Source organism: Oncorhynchus keta, chromosome 1 (genome assembly GCF_023373465.1).
Source record: "Oncorhynchus keta strain PuntledgeMale-10-30-2019 chromosome 1, Oket_V2, whole genome shotgun sequence".
NCBI classification, from domain to species: Eukaryota; Metazoa; Chordata; class Actinopteri; order Salmoniformes; family Salmonidae; genus Oncorhynchus; species Oncorhynchus keta.
The window spans coordinates 10,871,243-10,887,571 of NC_068421.1; the positions used below are offsets into that span (position 1 = coordinate 10,871,243).

The 16,329-nt window shown below is 46.0% G+C and overlaps 2 protein-coding genes across 2 annotated transcripts; one reads left to right on the top strand and one right to left on the bottom strand.

The window, feature by feature from the left end:
- Positions 1 to 905: 905 nt before the first annotated feature.
- Positions 906 to 5,898, top strand: LOC118378477 (extracellular calcium-sensing receptor-like). Its single transcript, XM_035765466.2, has 7 exons — positions 906 to 1,218; positions 1,616 to 1,910; positions 2,403 to 2,692; positions 2,935 to 3,230; positions 3,477 to 3,697; positions 3,969 to 4,314; positions 4,602 to 5,898. The coding sequence occupies exons 1-7, from the start codon at positions 935 to 937 to the stop codon at positions 5,516 to 5,518; spliced, it is 2,649 nt and encodes an 882-aa protein (XP_035621359.2). The 5' UTR covers positions 906 to 934; the 3' UTR covers positions 5,519 to 5,898.
- A 1,394-nt stretch (positions 5,899 to 7,292) lies between these two features.
- On the bottom strand, positions 7,293 to 11,146 carry LOC118378478 (extracellular calcium-sensing receptor). Its single transcript, XM_035765467.2, has 8 exons — positions 10,841 to 11,146; positions 10,689 to 10,775; positions 10,130 to 10,396; positions 9,495 to 9,971; positions 8,887 to 9,114; positions 8,582 to 8,705; positions 8,001 to 8,476; positions 7,293 to 7,896 (listed from the first exon to the last, which is right to left on the bottom strand). The coding sequence occupies exons 1-8, from the start codon at positions 11,129 to 11,131 to the stop codon at positions 7,468 to 7,470; spliced, it is 2,379 nt and encodes a 792-aa protein (XP_035621360.1). The 5' UTR covers positions 11,132 to 11,146; the 3' UTR covers positions 7,293 to 7,467.
- Between the last annotated feature and the right edge of the window lie 5,183 nt (positions 11,147 to 16,329).

Here is a 16,329-nt window from a genome sequence, read left to right on the forward strand (position 1 = left end):
TTTGCAATATGGAGATCATCATCATTCATACAGCAAATGCCATTTGTGTCTCTTATGTAGGAAATTTAAGAGAGGCAGCAAGCCAAGAGGACTAAACTGTAGGAGAAGTACTGTGTAGAGCCAAGAGGACGAGGCTGTGGGGGAAATACTGTGTTGTGCCTGCTTGTCAAGGGGACTAGATTGTAGTGGAACTATAAGAGAGGTAGAGTGACAATAGGACAAGACTGTAGAGGAAATACTGTGTAGAGGCAGCGTGCCAAGAGAACTAGACTTTATAGGAAATGGAAGATAGCCAGCTTGCCAAGAGGGCTAGACTATAGAGGAAATATAAGAGTTTAGTCCATTTGGCAGTGTGCAAAATGGACTAAACTGTAGGGGAAATACTGTGTACTGCCAGCGTGCCAAGAAGACTAGAGAGTGGGAAAAATACTGCGTAGAGCCAGTGTGCCAAGAGGACTGGACAGTAAGGGAATACATATATGTTTTATCTTTATTTAACTAGGCAAGTCAGTTAAGAACAAATTCATATTTTCAATGGCGGCCTAGGAAAAGTGGTTTAACTGCCAAGTTCAGAATGACAGATTATTACCTTGTCAGCACGGTTATTCGATCTTGCAACCTTTCGGTTAATAGTCCAACGCTCTAACCACTAGGACAACTAAGAGAGGCTCATGGTTATTGTGTGTCTAATGTATGTTTATGTCTATAGAAACCATTACAGTCAATGTAGTTCTGATGCTGGTGCATATTCTCTCTATAGCTGAAAGAAGCAGCCTCTAGCCCCTCCCTCCCTAGCATGGCATTACCCACAGTGTGGCCCCCAGAGGAATCCCCACAGAGGTACGGTGGGTATTTAACCCAGAGAAGAGAGGTATCCTGACCTATGTGGGTCTGTGTGACGCTGATTACTCCATACCTTCTACATATCAGGGGAATGAGGCTCTCTCCGGCTCCTGCTCTGGATCCAAGTCTGGCTGGTAGTCTGGTTCTACTACATCTAGCTGTGGTGGCTGGTGGGCTTGCCTTGCTCTCGTCTGCCTCTGTCTCTGCCTCTGGGCTGGAGTCTGTCAGATGCAGGCTCCAAGGCACCCCTCGTCCTCCGGCGTTCTCCCAGGACGGGGACTTTGTCATCGGGGGTGTTTTCTCCATCCACAACTACATGCACACTGTGGATCGCAGCTACACCAGCCTGCCTGAGCCCCTGCAGTGCACAGGGAGGTCAGTGAGCGCAAGAGGGAACAGGGGACAGGACTGTGGCTGTGTGGGGAGACAGATAAATTGTGTTTTAAAGACACTGAGACAGTGTTTAAAGACAGATAAACAGTGTGTTAAAGACAGAGAAACAGTGTGTTTAAAGACAGATGAACAGTGTTTTTAAGACAGATAAAATTGTGTTTGTATCTGAGAGAGTAGGTAAAACCTACTGTTACGAAAGGTCACATTTTCAAAATGAAGGCTATACTACAATTTCCTCAATTACCGATATCAAAAGTGCAGGCATTTGTGTGGAAATATGGCTAGATATTAAGATGTTTGCCCTCGTATAACCATATATTCTATAGGCGAGTTTACCACTTTGTCAAGAGGTGCTCACTCACCTACCTTCTATTTACAGTTTGGATTCCCGTGAGTTGCGCTTCTCGCGCGCCATGGTCTTCGCAGTTGAGGAGATAAACAACAGTTCGGAACTTCTACCAGGTGTCAAACTTGGTTATCAAGTGCACGACTCCTGCTCCTCGGTCCCTATGGCCGTGAAAGTGGCCTTCCAGCTGGCTAACGGCCTGGACCCCATGTTTGATACCGGAGAACAGTGCTCCGGGTCGGCTACAGTGACAGCTATCGTGGGCGAGTCTGGCTCCACGCCAACCATCAGCATGTTGCGCGTCATCGGCCCTTTCGGCATTCCTCAGGTAAACTAATGTGGAAAGAAATCATTCAGCTTCTTTTAATTTACTGTTTTTCTACTGTACATACTCCTCTTTTTCAGGAAATAAATCCTGTATTCCAACTGTATTCTCCTATATTCTCTTTCAGGAATATACATTTTGTGTAGAAAGTTTGAAGAACTTCAGTAGGCATTTAAACATGATCTGAGGACTATAGGCTTGGTTGTTATGGGAGACCAGGGATTAGTTTCACACCTTTTACTCATGTTTTTCACAGCACCAGTATGTCTTATAATACTATTATCAATATGAATAGAACGACAAAGATAGAAACGGGTAGAAATATGTATCCTTTTCAATCTGGCCCAATGTAAAACAATACATTAATATTATGAATGTCTCCCTAACATCATACAACACAGCTAAACAAAAAAAGTAGGAAGTAACCAATATCTGAGACTCGTTTGTCCGACATGATGATCTTTCTCATGTTTTTGACTGTCTGTTTTTAACTAGGTGAGCCACTTTTCCACCTGTGCTTGTCTGAGTGATAAGAAACAGTATCCAACCTTCTTCAGAACCATCCCCAGTGATCAGTTCCAGGCTGCCGCTCTGGCCCACCTCATCAGGCACTTCGGCTGGACCTGGATTGGGGCGGTCCGTTCCGACTCTGACTACGGTAATAACGGGATGGCGGCTTTCCTAAAGGCAGCACAAGAGGAAGGCATCTGTGTGGAGTATTCTGAAGCCTTCTACCGTACCAACCCACTCAGTAGAGTGCAACGGGTGGCCGACGTGATCCGCAGGTGATCCGTGATTACTGGTGAACTTTTCATTCACACAAAAGCAAGACCATATTTATAAAAAATACGATTGTTTTAATTTTTCTCTTTTCCCAAAGCTGATCTGTGAGACCAACATGATTTGCATATCTTAAGCATCATAAGTGTTGATTAATGCTAATGTTCATGTTCACTTCACTGAAACATTCCAATGAATGACAAACATGATCCGCATATTAAGCATATGATATACTCATGTTCCCCAGCTCCACAGCCCAGGTGGTGGTTGCATTTGCAGCCATTGGGGACATGAGGATCCTGCTGAGGGAGATGGAACGCCTGCCCTCTCCACCCCGCCAGTGGATCGGGAGTGAGACCTGGGTCACTGATCCAGATATGTTGCGTTTCGGCCTGTGTGCCGGAGCCATCGGATTTGGCATCCAACGCTCTGTCATCCCCGGCCTCAGGGACTTCCTCCTGGACCTCTCCCCACAGAAGGTGTCCAACTCTCCCCTGCTCACTGAGTTCTGGGAGGGAGCCTTTGGCTGTAGGCTGAGGATAGGTATCTATCTATCTATCTATCTATCTATCTATCTATCTATCTATCTATCTATCTATCTATCTATCTATCTATCTATCTATCTATCTATCTATCAATCTATTTGTATATATATCTGTCTGTCTGTCTGTCTGTCTGTCTGTCTGTCTGTCTGTCTGTCTGTCTGTCTGTCTGTCTGTCTGTCTGTCTGTCTGTCTGTCTGTCTGTCTCTCTCTCTCTCTCTCTCTCTCTCTCTCTCTCTATCTGTAGGGACCTCTACAGGTGTTGGGGTTGAAGAGAAGGTGTGTGATGGCAGTGAGGATATACAGCAGCTACAGACCCCCTACACAGATACATCCCAGCTGCGTGTCACTAACATGGTGTATAAAGCTGTTTATGCCATAGCACACGCCATCCACAGCATCGTTTGTGAAGAGAGAGAAAACTCCACTGTGAACTGTGACCAAAACATTAATGTGAAGCCAACACAGGTGAATGACAAGACGAGAGTATAATGTTCTGATTGATATGTTTATTTAGACTACGTGTATGAAGGACATTACAGCTGGTTATGAAGTAACACTTCTGATAAACATATGAGTTAAATGAATGTTCTGTTTCACTCTCTCCATCTCTCTCTTCCCCTCTATCCATCTATCTCTCCATCCCTCTTCCCCTCACTCCATCTCTCTCTTCCCCTCTATCCATTTATCTCTCCATCCCTCTTCCCCTCTCTCTCTCCCTTGCCCTTCCAACCCCCAGGTCCCCGAGAGATTGAGGAGGGTGAACTTCTCTCGTAACGGGTACCAGGTGTCTTTCGATGCCAACGGGGACCCAGTGGCCACCTATGAGCTGGTCAACTGGCAGAGACGGGAGAGTGGGGAGATGGAGTTTGTGACAGTGGGGCGCTATGATGCATCCCTGCCTCCTGACCAGAGGTTTGACATGGAGAGGGAAATCACCTGGGTAAAGAACAGTACACAAATACCTGTGTCAGTGTGCAGTGAGAGCTGTCCCCCAGGCACTCGTAAGGCTGTACAGAAAGGAAAGCCTGTATGCTGTTATGACTGTATCCAATGTGCAGAGGGAGAGATCAGTAATAACACAGGTAGGACTATAGGAACAGTTGTCATAAAATGTGTAGTAATTTCTATCCTGGTTTACTAAGTAGTGGTTTATATTATATATTATATTAATATCATATTACCAGCACTACAAAGGTAGTGTCTGTCAATCATGTTCATGTTCTTATTATCTCATTTAAGCTGCACATTAATTCAACATTCTTTATTGTAAACTGACAAAGTGCAGCATTGTGGGACATGTATTTGTAAATAAATAAAACCTGAATCTATTATTATTAACATTTGATGTCTGTTGTTTTGTCCTGGTCAGATTCTTCAGACTGTCTGATCTGTCCTGAGGAGTACTGGCCCAACGCTGAGAGAGACCTCTGTGTCCTTAAACCTGTGGAGTTCCTGTCCTTCCACGAGGTTCTCGGAATCATCCTGACCGCCTGCTCTGTGGGCGGGGCTTGTCTGGCCATCGCCACGGCAACCGTCTTCTACCACCACCGAACGTCGGCCATCGTCAGGGCCAACAACTCTGAGCTGAGCTTCCTGCTGCTCTTCTCCTTGACTCTGTGTTTCCTGTGTTCTCTTACTTTCATTGGCCGGCCCTCTGAGTGGTCCTGTATGCTGCGTCACACAGCGTTTGGGATCACCTTCGTCCTCTGCATCTCTTGTGTTCTGGGGAAAACAATAGTGGTGTTGATGGCCTTCAGGGCTACACTTCCAGGCAGTAATGTCATGAAATGGTTTGGTCCTCCACAGCAGAGATTGACTGTAGTGTCCTTCACGTTTGTCCAGGCTTTGATATGCACTCTGTGGTTGGTCCTGTCCCCTCCCTTCCCCATTAAAAACCTCACTACCTACAAGGAAAAGATCATTCTAGAGTGTGATGTGGGTTCAGCTATAGGTTTCTGGGCTGTGTTGGGTTATATAGGACTCCTGGCTCTCTTGTGCTTTGTGCTGGCGTTTCTGGCTCGGAAGCTGCCTGATAACTTCAATGAGGCCAAATTCATCACCTTCAGCATGCTCATATTCTGTGCAGTCTGGATCACCTTTATCCCAGCTTATGTCAGCTCTCCAGGGAAGTTCACTGTAGCTGTGGAGATCTTTGCCATCATCACCTCTAGCTTTGGGTTGTTCTTTCTATTATTTGTTCCTAAATGCTTTATTATTCTGTTCAGGCCAGAGAAGAACACCAAGAAACACCTTATGGAGAAGACATCCAATGATATACATTATTAAGAAATGATAGAGGGGAACAAACATTGTAACGTTCAGTTATATGGTTTATTATACAGTTAGGTAGGACGACTCTGACAGAGATGACCAACAATTTAGCAGCTAATCATTGGTAACATTGTAACTAGAAACATGTAACAGGTTCACTTTAGATATTCCAATGTTATGAGAGATTGTTCAAATCTAGAGTGTTAAAATCTGATTTGACCTGCTACATGATGTGATTAGCAGTAGCCTACAGAGTGGAACCACTTCCATGTTGTTGGAGAAAAGCTTTATTCCTTTATGAATTGATATAACATTGAAGTGCATGTGTTCAATTGATATTGTAGTTCATCATAGTGTATATTATAATAGTATAATATAATAAACATTTTCAGATATATTGGTGTCTTGTCAATGATTGGTCAGTCAATCCACATTTGTTAGATACCTTGTTTTTTATTTTCTTTACATTTTATTAATTACAGATCACAAATACGCCAAACTTATTCACATTATTGCAAACACTTCACCCCAGTGTCCAGTGATGGGCAGTCTTCTCATGCTTACATCCCCTACTAAAGCAGTTCATTAAGACACACACTGTTCAAGAAGCCAAATAGTTTCTAGTGCCATGTAGAGTACTTCATTTCATTTAAGACCAATTCTTATTTACAATTACAGACCCAGCCAAACCCTAACACGGACCACCCTGGGCCAATTGTGCATCGCACTACGGGTCTCCAAATCACGGCCGGTTGTGATGCAGCCCGTAATCAAACCAGGGTCTGTAGTGACGCCTCTAGCCCTGATATGCATTTCCATTGACTGCTGCACCACTCTGGATCACAAGGACTGTAGTGGGCAGCAACCATTATGAGTTGTGGTTATGAGTAACACTTAACACTAAGTTGTTCTTTACTTGCAGTACCAGTCAAAAGTTTGGACACACCTACTCATTCAAGGGTTTTCTTAATTTCTATTATTTTCTACACTGTAGAATAATAATAATAATAACATCAAATCTATGAAACAACACATGGATTCATGTAGTAATCAAAAAAGTGTTAAACAAATCCAAAAATAATTAATATTTTAGATTCTTCAAAGTAGCTTGCCTTGATGACAGCTTTGCACTCTTGGCATTCTCTCACCTCGCTTCACCTGGAATGCTTTTCCTACAGTCTTGAAGTAGTTCCCAAATATGCTGAGCACTTGTTGGCTGCTTGAGCTGTGTTGGGTCATTGTCTTGTTGAAAAACGAATGATAGTTCTACTAAGCGCAAATCAGATGGGATGGTGTATTGCTGCAGATGCTGTGGTAGTCATGCTGGTTAAGTGTGCCTTGAATTTAAAACAAATCACAGACAGTGTCACCAGCAAAGCACCCCCACATCATCACACCTCCTCCTCCATGCTTCATGGTGGTAACCATAGATGTGGAGATCATCCATTCACTTACTCTGCATCTCACAAAGACAGTTGGAGCCAAAAATCTCAAATTTGGACTCATCAGACCAAAGGACATATTTCCACCGGTCTAATGTCAATTGCTCGTATTTCTTGGCCAAAGCAAGTCTCTTTTTATTATTGGTGTCCTTAAGTAGTTGTTCCTGTGCTGAAAATTAATTCAACAAATGAACTTTTAACAAGGCACAATTGTTAATTGAAATGCATTCCAGGTTACTAACTCATGAAGCTGGTTGAGAGAATTCCAGTGTGTGCCACGTTGTCATCAAGAAAACGGGTGGCTACTTTGAAGAATCTCAAATGTAAAATATATTTGCTTTTGTTTAACACGTTTTTGGTTACTACGTGATTCCATATGTGTTATTTCATAGTTTTTTTGATGTCTTCGCTGTTATTCTACAATGTAGAATGAGAAGGTGTGTCCAAACATCTGACTGGTACTGTATGTAATAACTTTAAGTCTCAACTTTGATCATTTCTGGTTTTCCTGTTGTTTCCCTGTCATCCCTTTCTTAGTGTTTTCTTAGTGTTCCTCTCTGGTCTCAGTAAGATGATGTAACATTTAGGGGCAAAGATGCACAGCAGCAGTCCAAAACTAGAGGCTAAGATGGCAAATATCTCCACAGCTACAGTGTACTTCCCAGGAGAGCTGACGTAGGCAGGGACGAAGGAGATCCATACAGCACAGAAGATCAGCATGCTGAAGGTGATGAACTTGGCCTCATTGAAGGTGTCAGGGAGTTTGCGTCCCAGGAAGGCTAAGAGGAGACAGAGAGAGGCCAGCAAGCCTATGTAGCCCAGCACCAAATAGAACCCTGGGGGCCAGGGCTCCTTACACTCCAGCACTACCATGCCAGTCAGACCCTGGTACGAAGAGTTCCTGAACGGGATGGAAGGAGCCATGGAGAGCCAGCAAGCACAGAGACACACCTGGGGGAAGGAGTGGAACAACAAGTATCATGTGGCTGACCAACATGACAAACATCAAAATATTATTTAGTAGGACTACTGTTTAATGAGTTCAACGGTTCTACCTGAGGTGCGGTGGAGCAGAGAATCAGTGTCCTCTGCTGGGAAGGTCCGAACAGTTTCATCAGAGCACTGGAGCCTGGTACAGTGGCCCTGAAGGCCAGCAGCACTACTATGGTCTTGACCAGGAGGCAGGAGAGGCAGAGCACGAAGCTAACCCCAAACGCTGCCTGGCGTAGCCCACACGACCACGCAGAGGGACGCCCAATGAACAGCAGCGAGCACAAGAAGCAAAGCTTGAGTGACAGAAGAAGCAGGAAGCTCAGCTCTGAGTTGTTGGCCTTGACAATGGGTGTGGCCCGGAAACGGTGGAAGATGGCTGTGACGGTGGTTGTCGAGGCAACACCCAGCAGGGAGATTGACACCAGGATGATTCCCATGGTGTCATAGAAGGACAGGAAGTCTTCTATCCCAGCGACGCACTTCACCCTGTCTCTGTCTGACCAGTAGAACTCAGGACATCTAGTGCAGTCTACAGAACCTGCATGGGAGGACACAATGCACACACACATTGGTCTACATGAAAGTATATAGAAATAAGAGCACTACTTTCAAATCGTGGTGCGTTGTGTCACCGTGTGTGTACCTGTCTGGTTGCTGATTGCCCCAGCTGCACAGGGCAGGCAGTCGAAGCAGCAGGGAGGCTCTCCTGGACGACGGGCCTGTCTGCTGCCTGGAGGGCAGGGGGCACTGCACAGAGACACTGGCACCTGGGGAAGAGATACAGGGCACAGTCACACACATATGTCTTCCACTGTGCCTCTTAAATACTGCATAGGGGAGAACACTCTGATTCCACACAAAGGCCCCTCATTTACTTTAGTTCTAGTTAAGTCTTATTTGTGGAAAGTTACTACTCCATTCCACACCTCAGCTTCCAGTACAACCCACCTGTGATTGCCCTCCTATCCACACGATGGCGCTCTCGTCAATCTGCAATTGTTGGCTGAGGGGGGCAGAGCCGTCATAGCTTCCCACCTTCTGGAACTTGATATCTCCACTGCTGACCTTCTGCCAGTTAATAATGTCATAGAGAGGAACTGGCTCCCCGTTGGCATCAAAATGAACCTTTTCCCCAAACTGATTGGTGAAATTCACCCTCTTCAGGTGGTGTAAGAGCTGGAGGAAACCAGAGGGTGAGGGGAGGAGAAAATGTCTTAAAAACATGTCACGTAGAAGGATTATTAAATATTACTGGAAATATATGAATAAATAATCATACTTACTTACTCTCTCTCTCTCTCTCACACACACACACACACATACACACACATACACACACACACACATACACACACACATACACACACACACACACACACACACACACACACGCACGCACGCACGCACGCACGCACGCACGCACGCACGCACGCACGCACGCACGCACACACACACACACACACACACACACACACACACACACACACACACACACACACACACACACACACACACACACACACACACACACACACACACACACACACACATCCTACCTGTCTGGGTGTAAAATATGTGCTGTTGTTACACTTCTCCTGAGCTTGTCCATGTCCAGTAGAGTCACACTGTAGCAGCTGGTGTATTGCGTGGGCTATAGCATACACTGCCTTATACACGTTATAGGAGATCCTGACCCGTGACACGTCAGAGTAGCTGCTCTCTGTGTCCCTCAGGTCTTCTGAACCAGTACACATAGCAGTCAGCCCAGAACTCTTTGAGCTGCTGCCCACCCCAAAATCCAACTTGCAGCCAAACAGTTCCTCCCAGAACATATTGATGAACTCAGACCCCGGTGTGGGAGAGGGCCTGACCTTCAGCAGGAAGTCCCCCAGGCCAGGGATACTGACTCCTGGGAAGGAGAAGCCCAGGGTGCCCTGTAGCAGTGGGTGGAGCTGAGGGGAGGTGAGCAGGCTGGCCGTAACCCAGGCCTCGCTGGCAACCCACTGGAACCCTGTAATGTTTCTCGCTGCCAGCTGAGAACGAGGAATTATACCGTTGGTACGTTGCTTATCCACGTTCTCAGAGAGTTTCTACCTGGTTTTATTTAGCACAATAAAACTAGAAGAAAGGAAGATGAATTAATCCAAATCAAGTAAATACCTGACAGAATATTTTAAAGAGGAGAACTCACCTCAGAGAGAAACTCCAGCAGCTGGCCCTCTGTAGCGAAGGCTACCACCACGCGAGCCCTGGAGCTCTGCAGGGTGTCAGCCATGGCACGTAGCCCAGCTGGGGAGGGTGAATTGGGGATGGTAAGGTGGAATGCCAGGCAGCCTCCCTGGTCTTTCAGCTGCTGGGTAAAGGCCTGGATGCCATAGCGACTGTAGTCATCGGAGGTGCCCAGGATGCCAACCCAGCGCCAGCCGAAGTGGCTCACCAACTGGACTAAACCCCGAACCTAGGATGAGATAAAGAAGGATTAGACAGAGAGCATGGCATAAGACAAATTATGATGGGACATTTTCATAGCAGCAAAAGCAATGTTTTGAGAGAAACATTTACCATAAACCGCATTTTAATCTGGCACTGTAATTAAATTTGATATTTTTACTTTAGCAATTTGCATTTTAAGGAGGTGATTATTTAACTGGAGTTTTGTAAACTGAGCAATACATGAAGACATAAAAGTCCACTTCACACATTGCTTTTGCACTACTTATGTCAAGAAAAATTATCATCGTCCTTCACACCTGGAACAGGTCACTGGGCACAGTCCGCAGGAATGAGGGGTAGGAGAGTTTATCTGTCAGACAGGTACAGGTCGCAAAGTAGCTCACCTGTGGAGAAAAAAAATATATTATACATGTTAAACTATCTATCTCTGTCTCTGTCTCTCTCTCACCAGTGGGATATTGAAGGGGCCTAGGGTGTGAGCCACAGCCCCTGTAGGGGTGGAGGAGGCTAGCCCGACGACAGCAGGTACAGGGGCTCCAGCCAGGCACCCAGGCATCCTCTCCTCCACCCCCTTCACTATGTGCTCCTCAGTCCTCTTCCCAGTGACCACGGAGAGCGCCCCTCTCAGGCTGGTGTGGACGTGGTCACAGCTGTCCAAGATTCTGTAGCCCAGCCTCACACCTGGCAGTAAGGTGGAGTTACGGTTAATCTCATCCACCGTAAACACCATGGTCATCATCCAACGGAAGGCTCTGTGGTCAAAACTACACAGAGAGGCAGGCAGAGAGAGACAGAGAGAGAGAGACAGACAGGGAGAGGGCGACAGAGAGAGAGGCAGAGAGAGAGAGAGAGAGAGAGATACAGAGAGATACAGAGAGATACAGAGAGAGAGACAGAGAGGTAGAATGAGAGGGAGAAAGAGAGAGGGGCAGAGAGCGAGGCAGAGAGTAAGGCAAGAGAGCGAGGCAGAAAGGGAGAGAGAGAGAGGGAGACAGAGAGAGAGGCAGAGAGGGAGAAAGAGAGAGGGAGACAGAGAGAGGGAGACAGAGAGAGAGGCAGAGAGGGAGACAGAGAGAGGGAGACAGAGAGCGAGGCAGAATGGGAGAGAGAGAGAGGGAGACAGAGAGAGAGGCAGAGAGGGAGACAGAGTGAGAAAGGTTAAGAACAGCAGGAAGACTGTAATATATTAATTCTGTGCTCTCGGCTAGATAAAAAACGTTCTCAACAGGAGAAATGAACATCCCGTCGTAACAATCCTCCACTATTCCAAGCAGAACCCGTTGCTTCACTCACCCGTTGCACTGTGTGTGTTGGGGCTTTGTCCTGTAGCTGTGCTCTGGCTCCAGGGCCAGGTAGTGGAGTGGGAACAGACCACCTATCACTATGTCCCCCTCAGACTGCAGCTCAGGCAGCTCACTGTCACCCAGACTCACACACCCTAGCCCCAGACCAGCCCCAACCCTGGATCCGGACCCACCAGCTGTAGCCAGAGAGGTGGGGTAGAGCACCAGGAGGCTGAGCAGAACCCACAGATGTGTTCTGTTGGCTGCCTGACACAGTGTCAGGACCCAGAAGATACATATCCTGCTAGGTGTCTGTGGAGGTGCCCTCCGCAGTATCCACTGTTGCTCCATGCCGATGGGAGATGGAACAGATGATGCAAATTGGGATATCCCAAAAGACTGTTACCGCAATGTGGATAAAGCCAAGGACAACTTACCTGGCTGGCATGTAGACTGAGAGTGGGTGAGAGAGTGACACTATATATAGTTTATGTTAGAGAGGAGGGCTCCCTGTGATGTGTGTCAGATAGGTAGACGACCCGCCTTATGAAGGTAATCACATCTGCATCACTGGTTAAATCAGATGATTGACAGCAGGCGAGGCCAATCCGTGGGACACACACAGAACCAAAGAGCAGTGCTTGATGACTATCACACTCCAATAGAAGCCCTCATTGTCATGACACAAAATGCTGAACTGCAGGAAAGTACCTAGTCGTGTAATATCAGACTGCATGGAGACCACTAAACAGATAAGAGGTGAGAAGATACCGATTCACATTCATATGATTTAACACTATGCAGTTTTTACTATTTCTACATTCCGTAAATGTACATTGTACAATGAAATGAAAGTAATCTCTCTGTAGTGAGATAGAGAGGGAGAGTTGCAGAGAGTCCGTGTTGTGAAAGGCAGACAGAGTAGACAGACTGAGCGCTGTCAGGGGAAAGGGCATTCAGCAGCATTGCTTCCACTAGATATCAGAGAGATAATCAGTGGGAAAAAACAAACACGCGTGTGTTTCTGTGTGTGTGTGTTTCTCTCTGTGTGTGTGTGTGTGTGTGTGTGTGTGTGTGTGTGTGTGTGTGTGTGTGTGTGTGTGTGTGTGTGTGTGTGTGTGTGTGTGTGTGTGTGTGTGTGTGTGTGTGTGTGTGTGTGTGTGTGTGTGTGTGTGTGTGTGTCTGTGTGTGTGTGTGTGTGTGTGTGTCCACAGAGAAGCTCAATTGAGATGTGTGAGGCTTTGTGCCAAGATATGCAGGTGCAGATATGGATTGAGAGTGAGAGGGGCAGTGAGAGGAAGAGATAGAGGGAGAGGGAGAGGACAGGGACAGGAAGAGGAAGAGGGAAAGGAGAGGAAGAGGGACAGTAAGAGGGAGAGGAAGATGAATAGGGACAGGTACAGTGAGAGGGAGAGGAAGACGGACAGTGAGAGGGAGAGGAAGAGGGACAGTAAGAGGGAGAGGAAGATGAAGAGGGACAGGTACAGTGAGAAGGAGAGGAAGAGGGACAGTGAGAGGGAAAGAAAGAGGGAGAGGGAGAAAAACAACTGTGACTGACACCTACAGGACACAGGGTGAAATAGTTTGGAGGTCATCAATATTTATGTCTCTGACACTCTCGTGTCTCATCACCAACCTGCAACCTCTGACCCCTTGCCATCCCTCCCATACCACCCCTTGCCACCCCTGCCACATGTCAAACATTTACGTTAACCTACAGCTTCACAGAGACCACTATAAAACAGAGGTAGAGCGAGAGAGAGAGAAAGAGAGATAGAGAGTTGAGAGAAAGAGAGATAGAGAGGAGAGAGAAAGCGAGAAAGAGAGAGAGAGAAAGAGAGAAAGGCCCCAGAACAGCAACACAATTAGACCCAACCAAATCATGAGAAAACAAAAAGATAATTTTTATTTTATTTCACCTTTATTTAACCAGGTAGGCTCGTTGAGAACAAGTTCTCATTTGCAACGGCGACCTGGCCAAGATAAAGCATAGCAGTGTGAACAGACAACACAGAGTTACACATGGAGTAAACAATAAACAAGTCAATAACACAGTAGAAAAAAGAAAAAAAAGAGTCTATATACAATGTGTGCAAAAGGCATGAGGAGGTAGGCGAATCATTACAATTTTGCAGATTAACACTGGAGTGATAAATGATCAGATGGTCATGTACAGGTAGAGATATTGATGTGCAAAAGAGCAGAAAAGTAAATAAATAAAAACAGTATGGGGATGAGGTAGGTAAAAATGGGTGGGCTATTTACCGATAGACTATGGAAATAATTAACAAAAAAGCTGAGCAAACTAGAATGCTATTTGGCCCTAAACAGAGAGTACACAGAGGTAGAATACCTGACCACTGTGACTGACCCAAACTTAAGGAAAGCTTTGACTAGGTACAGACTCAGTGAGCATTGCTTTGCTATTGAGAAAGGCCGCCGTGGACAGACCTGGCTCTCAAGAGAAGACAGGCTATGTGCACACTGCCCACAAAATGAGGTGGAAACTGAGCTGCACTTCCTAACCTCCTGCGAAATGTATGACCATGTTAGAGACACATATTTCCCTCAGATTACACAGATCCACATATAATTTGAAAACAAATCACATATTGATAAACTCCCATATCTAGTAAGTGAAATACCAAATACTGTGTGCCATCATAGCAGCAAGATATGTGACCTGTTGCAACAAGAAAAGGGCAACCAGTGAAGAACAAACACTGTTGTAAATACAACCCATATTTATGTTTATTTATTTTCCCTTTTGTACTTTAACTAGTTACATAAATACATAGTATGACATTTGAAATGTCTCCATTCCTTTGAAACTTTTGTGAGTGTAATGATTACTGTTCATTTTCTTATTTTATTTCACTTTTGTTTCTTATATATTCATCTTGCTTTGGCAATGTTTCCCATGCCAATAAAGCCCTTTGAAGTGAATTGAACTGAGAGAGGTAGAGACGAAGGACAGCCACAAGGGTCTAGATATATATATATATTTAAAGGCCCATTCACAACCACTCCACAGAGCTGCATAGGATTGTGGGTTGAGATCAAGCAGTCCTCTGCTCTGGTGATGGTGGTTGTCCAACGAGGTCTACCATACGTAGAATGTATGCACACATGACTGTAAGTCGCTTTGGATAAAAGCGTCTGCTAAATGGCATATATTATTATATTATTATATTATGGGGTGGTTGTCCAACGAGGTCTACCTGCTCCCTCTGGTGGACAAAATGAAGTGGTGAAATACATCGTTAGAATGGGGTGGTTGTCCAACGAGGTCTACCTGCTCCCTCTGGTGGACAGAATGAAGTGGTGAAATACATCGTTAGAATGGGGTGGTTGTCCAACGAGGTCTATCTGCTCCCTCTGGTGGACAGAATGAAGTGGTGAAATACATCGTTAGAATGGGGTGGTTGTCCAACGACGTCTACCTGCTCCCTCTGGTGGACAGAATGAAGTGGTGAAATACATCGTTAGAATGGGGTGGTTGTCCAACGAGGTCTATCTGCTCCCTCTGGTGGACAGAATGAAGTGGTGAAATACATCGTTAGAATGGGGTGGTTGTCCAACGACGTCTACCTGCTCCCTCTGGTGGACAAAATGAAGTGGTGAAATACATCGTTAGAATGGGGTGGTTGTCCAACGACGTCTACTTGCTCCCTCTGGTGGACAGAATGAAGTGGTGAAATACATCGTTATAATGGGGTGGTTGTCCAACGAGGTCTACCTGCTCCCTCTGGTGGACAGAATGAAGTGGTGAAATACATCGTTAGAATGGGGTGGTTGTCCAACGAGGTCTACCTGCTCCCTCTGGTGGACAGAATGAAGTGGTGAAATACATCGTTAGAATGGGGTGGTTGTCCAACGAGGTCTACCTGCTCCCTCTGGTGGACAGAATGAAGTGGTGAAATACATCGTTAGAATGGGGTGGTTGTCCAACGAGGTCTACCTGCTCCCTCTGGTGGACAGAATGAAGTGGTGAAATACATCGTTAGAATGGGGTGGTTGTCCAACGAGGTCTACCTGCTCCCTCTGGTGGACAGAATGAAGTGGTGAAATACATCGTTAGAATGGGGTGGTTGTCCAACGAGGTCTACCTGCTCCCTCTGGTGGACAGAATGAAGTGGTGAAATACATCGTTAGAATGGGGTGGTTGTCCAACGAGGTCTACTTGCTCCCTCTGGTGGACAGAATGAAGTGGTGAAATACATCGTTAGAATGGGGTGGTTGTCCAACGAGGTCTACTTGCTCCCTCTGGTGGACAGAATGAAGTGGTGAAATACATCGTTATAATGGGGTGGTTGTCCAACGACGTCTACCTGCTCCCTCTGGTGGACAGAATGAAGTGGTGAAATACATCGTTAGAATGGGGTGGTTGTCCAACGAGGTCTACCTGCTCCCTCTGGTGGACAGAATGAAGTGGTGAAATACATCGTTAGAATGGGGTGGTTGTCCAACGAGGTCTACCTGCTCCCTCTGGTGGACAGAATGAAGTGGTGAAATACATCGTTAGAATGGGGTGGTTGTCCAACGACGTCTACCTGCTCCCTCTGGTGGACAGAATGAAGTGGTGAAATACATCGTTAGAATGGGGTGGTTGTCCAACGAGGTCTACCTGCTCCCTCTGGTGGACAGAATGAAG

Bases quoted from the DNA above. Each gene is read 5' to 3' on its own strand.
- LOC118378477 (XM_035765466.2), top strand. From the start codon at position 935: ATGAGGCTCTCTCCGGCTCCTGCTCTGGATCCAAGTCTGGCTGGTAGT. The intron at 2,693-2,934 runs GTGATCCGTGAT...CATGTTCCCCAG, and splicing joins GTGGCCGACGTGATCCGCAG to CTCCACAGCCCAGGTGGTGG. The intron at 4,315-4,601 runs GTAGGACTATAG...TGTCCTGGTCAG, and splicing joins AGAGATCAGTAATAACACAG to ATTCTTCAGACTGTCTGATC.
- LOC118378478 (XM_035765467.2), bottom strand. From the start codon at position 11,131: ATGATGACCATGGTGTTTACGGTGGATGAGATTAACCGTAACTCCACC. The intron at 8,706-8,886 runs GTGGGTTGTACT...TCTCTTCCCCAG, and splicing joins GGATAGGAGGGCAATCACAG to GTGCCAGTGTCTCTGTGCAG. The intron at 7,897-8,000 runs GTAGAACCGTTG...TCCTTCCCCCAG, and splicing joins TCTGCTCCACCGCACCTCAG to GTGTGTCTCTGTGCTTGCTG.